Genomic DNA, 2,937 nt, shown 5'->3' with positions numbered 1-2,937 from the left:
ATTCCAATCCTTGTGTTCTTTTTCACCTGCGAGTTTTTACCTACTAAACCAGACAGACTCAAGTGTGGAAAAAGGAGAAATAAGATATTAAACCCATCGCCTAAAGTCTGAATACCAAAAAATAGACTTCAAAGATGTTGTGTACAAGAGGAATGATGATAAAATCCCATCTGACACCAATCACAACCAGAATCTCACGAAATTTCACAAGATAATATGCAATGGACAAATAAATAGTAACTGAATTTTCGAACTAAAAAGAAAGGTTAAAAAATACCTCCTCGTTCAATACAATGTGTTATCATAAAGGATGATAGCATGACCTTGATCTTTAAAATGATTCTGGAAGGTTACAATATTTAACTCGTGCATTAGGAGTATCTCAATAAAATAAAACAAAAATAAACTATAAATTTCATGATAAAGCATAGGAGCATTGATGTGATAATCAATAACAGCCCTTATCAAGTAACACTATTTAACCAATTTTAACGCATGATGATACGGACAAAGACAAATGTATAGCCCAAGGTTCTGTCAATTCTGTTAAAAAACAGAATTAGGCTCTCTAAAGTGCAAGTTGTAGATTCTAAAACGGAAGAGCCAAGTGGATCAATTTTTGCTGAAGTTAAGCAAATTGATAAGAAACTACGCATTGCGCTTTTGAGTTCAGACCATCCACGTCCTAGATATCAATCCCTTTATCAGCCATGCACTTGCAGCACGACAGCATACGTCAGCTTGAAGATCAATTGATCATTGAAATGAATGGTTCGACACAAGACTAATACAACAATCAATTTAGAACAATGCAATTCGAAATTATGCAATCACAACTAATAATCATAACACATCAAGAGAAAATGTAGTACCCAGATAATAAAAACTTTAGTACTAAAAAATAAGCTATATAGTATGCATCCGGCAAAGTTCTAACATAAGAAGACATTTTGTTAATGTTTAGATTTCAAAATGGGAATCAGACCCAGAAGCGTCATCAAACCTCAATTCCAGCTAGAGGGCCAAAACCCATGAATCCCGTAACCCGTCTTCCAGTTATCCAAGTAAACAACCTGCTTCACAGCCAAAAACGAAACCAAGAGCGCGAAAATCATAACCACCCGCTGCACACTCACGTTCCTAACCCTGACAAGCCCGTGGGTCAGAAACGCCAAGAGAAGGCCCACAACAGTGTAAAGAAAGCCGACGGTAAAACCCTCTGCACCAAGCTGCATCCCGGAACCCTGGTAGAAAAACACGAGTTTGGAAGGATCGTTTCGGTCCACGAGAAACATGGGCATCTTGCGAATGATGTTATGCATAGCCCCGGAAACGCTGAAGAAGTAAACGAAGACGGAACCGGCCAACCAGACCTTAGGGTCGTGGAGAAGGGTCTGCCCCGTGATAACCTTCTTGATGAAAAACGGGATCCAGATGACAATGACGACCGCGATGAGGATCAACTGGTTGCGGGAGAAGACGGGGGGACGGTGGATGGGACCCACGGAGATTTTGGTCTTGGCCTCGACGAACTCGGCCATGGACTCGGCGAGTCGGGAGAAGTCGCCCTGGTCCATGGGCTCGGAGTCCTTCAGGCTCATGTTAGGCCCAATTAGGCGAATGTGAGGGAGGGCGTTGACGCCGAATTGAGAGAAGCTGAGCTGGGACTCCTTGAACTCGATGTCGCAGAAGAAGAGTTTGGAATTAGAAGGGTTGTTGGTGAGAAAAGAGGATGCGACGATGGAGAATTCGTTGTGGAGTTCGGTGAGGCGGAGCTCCTGCTTGTCGTGGAGCTGCGCGGCGTCGAAGAAGAGGAGGATGGAGTAGGGCCGCGGGGTTTTGACGGCGGTGAGGAAGCGGGAAAGCGATTGGTCGTTGAGGCGGATGACGCCCGATTTGGATCTGGATTGGAGGGAGAGCAATTCGCTCACTCTTTCGTCATCGGAGGCCATCGCGGAGGAGACGGCCACCGTGAGGATCAGCAATAGGAGCTTCGGCAAGGGAGACATTGTCAATGGATGGGATTGGAGGAGAGGGTTTGGAAGTCTGCGATTGCCACCGAGCACAACAAGGGAAGACTCTAAAGTCTTTAACCCAATTTCCACTCCCAGAAACGTTTCATTATATATTTATTATTTTATTAAAAATTAAATTTACTCTTTCACTTTCTTTCTCCATCTGAAGTTTTTCGTTTTTATCTATGATACGAATTACTACTAAACATACTAACAAAACTTACCCTTACTTTCAAAGAAAAATAATTTGGATTTTATAAATAAACAACAAATAGTAAAAGAGATTGACTCCTTCAAATAAATTTACTGACTTTACTTATATTGATTACATCTGTCTATCTCTATGTATATATATATATATATATATATATATATATATATATATATATATATATATATATATATATATATATATATATATATATATATATATATATATATATATATATATTTAAGTATTAAATATTTACACTTAAAAAATATTGTCAAATTTTTCATCGTAAAAATGTTTTTAGTCAACTTTATAAAGGCATTAAACAACATCTTAAATTTAGTGCAGACTTTCTTTCATTTGCTTATCTTGATATGCCTATTTTAAGGAAGCTCACAGACTTTTATATTTTAAGCTTTTAAAAATAAAAGGGTAAGCTACGAAGTATGATAGGAAGGATTCAGCCTGTAAATTTTGTTATTGAACATCTCATGTTATATTATTTTCATGTATATTAGTGGCCTTCAAGCCCTTTTACAAAAGTTGAAGGTTGGATTAGAACTTTTATTTAAACTCAAAATTTTTTTGAGTTTAGATTTTATTACCCTCTTGCATTTGATATTACCCTTGCATTAGTTAAAAACCCTTTTGAATTATCAATAATTTATTTTCTTTTTTAATATTAATAATAAAGATTAAATATATTTTTGT

The 2,937-nt window shown here is 37.7% G+C and overlaps 1 protein-coding gene across 1 annotated transcript; it reads right to left on the bottom strand.

Annotated features, from left to right (window-relative positions):
• Positions 1–800: 800 nt before the first annotated feature.
• LOC108326690 (probable dolichyl-diphosphooligosaccharide--protein glycosyltransferase subunit 3B) lies at positions 801–2,109 on the bottom strand. Its single transcript, XM_017560304.2, has one exon. It carries the CDS (start codon positions 2,007–2,009, stop codon positions 1,005–1,007), a length of 1,005 nt encoding a protein of 334 aa, XP_017415793.1. The 5' UTR covers positions 2,010–2,109; the 3' UTR covers positions 801–1,004.
• Positions 2,110–2,937: the final 828 nt, after the last annotated feature.

This window comes from Vigna angularis, chromosome 3, assembly GCF_016808095.1.
Source record: "Vigna angularis cultivar LongXiaoDou No.4 chromosome 3, ASM1680809v1, whole genome shotgun sequence".
NCBI lineage: Eukaryota > Viridiplantae > Streptophyta > Magnoliopsida > Fabales > Fabaceae > Vigna > Vigna angularis.
Note: the sequence above shows the minus strand (reverse complement) of the source record. Positions and strands in the feature narration are given on the sequence as shown.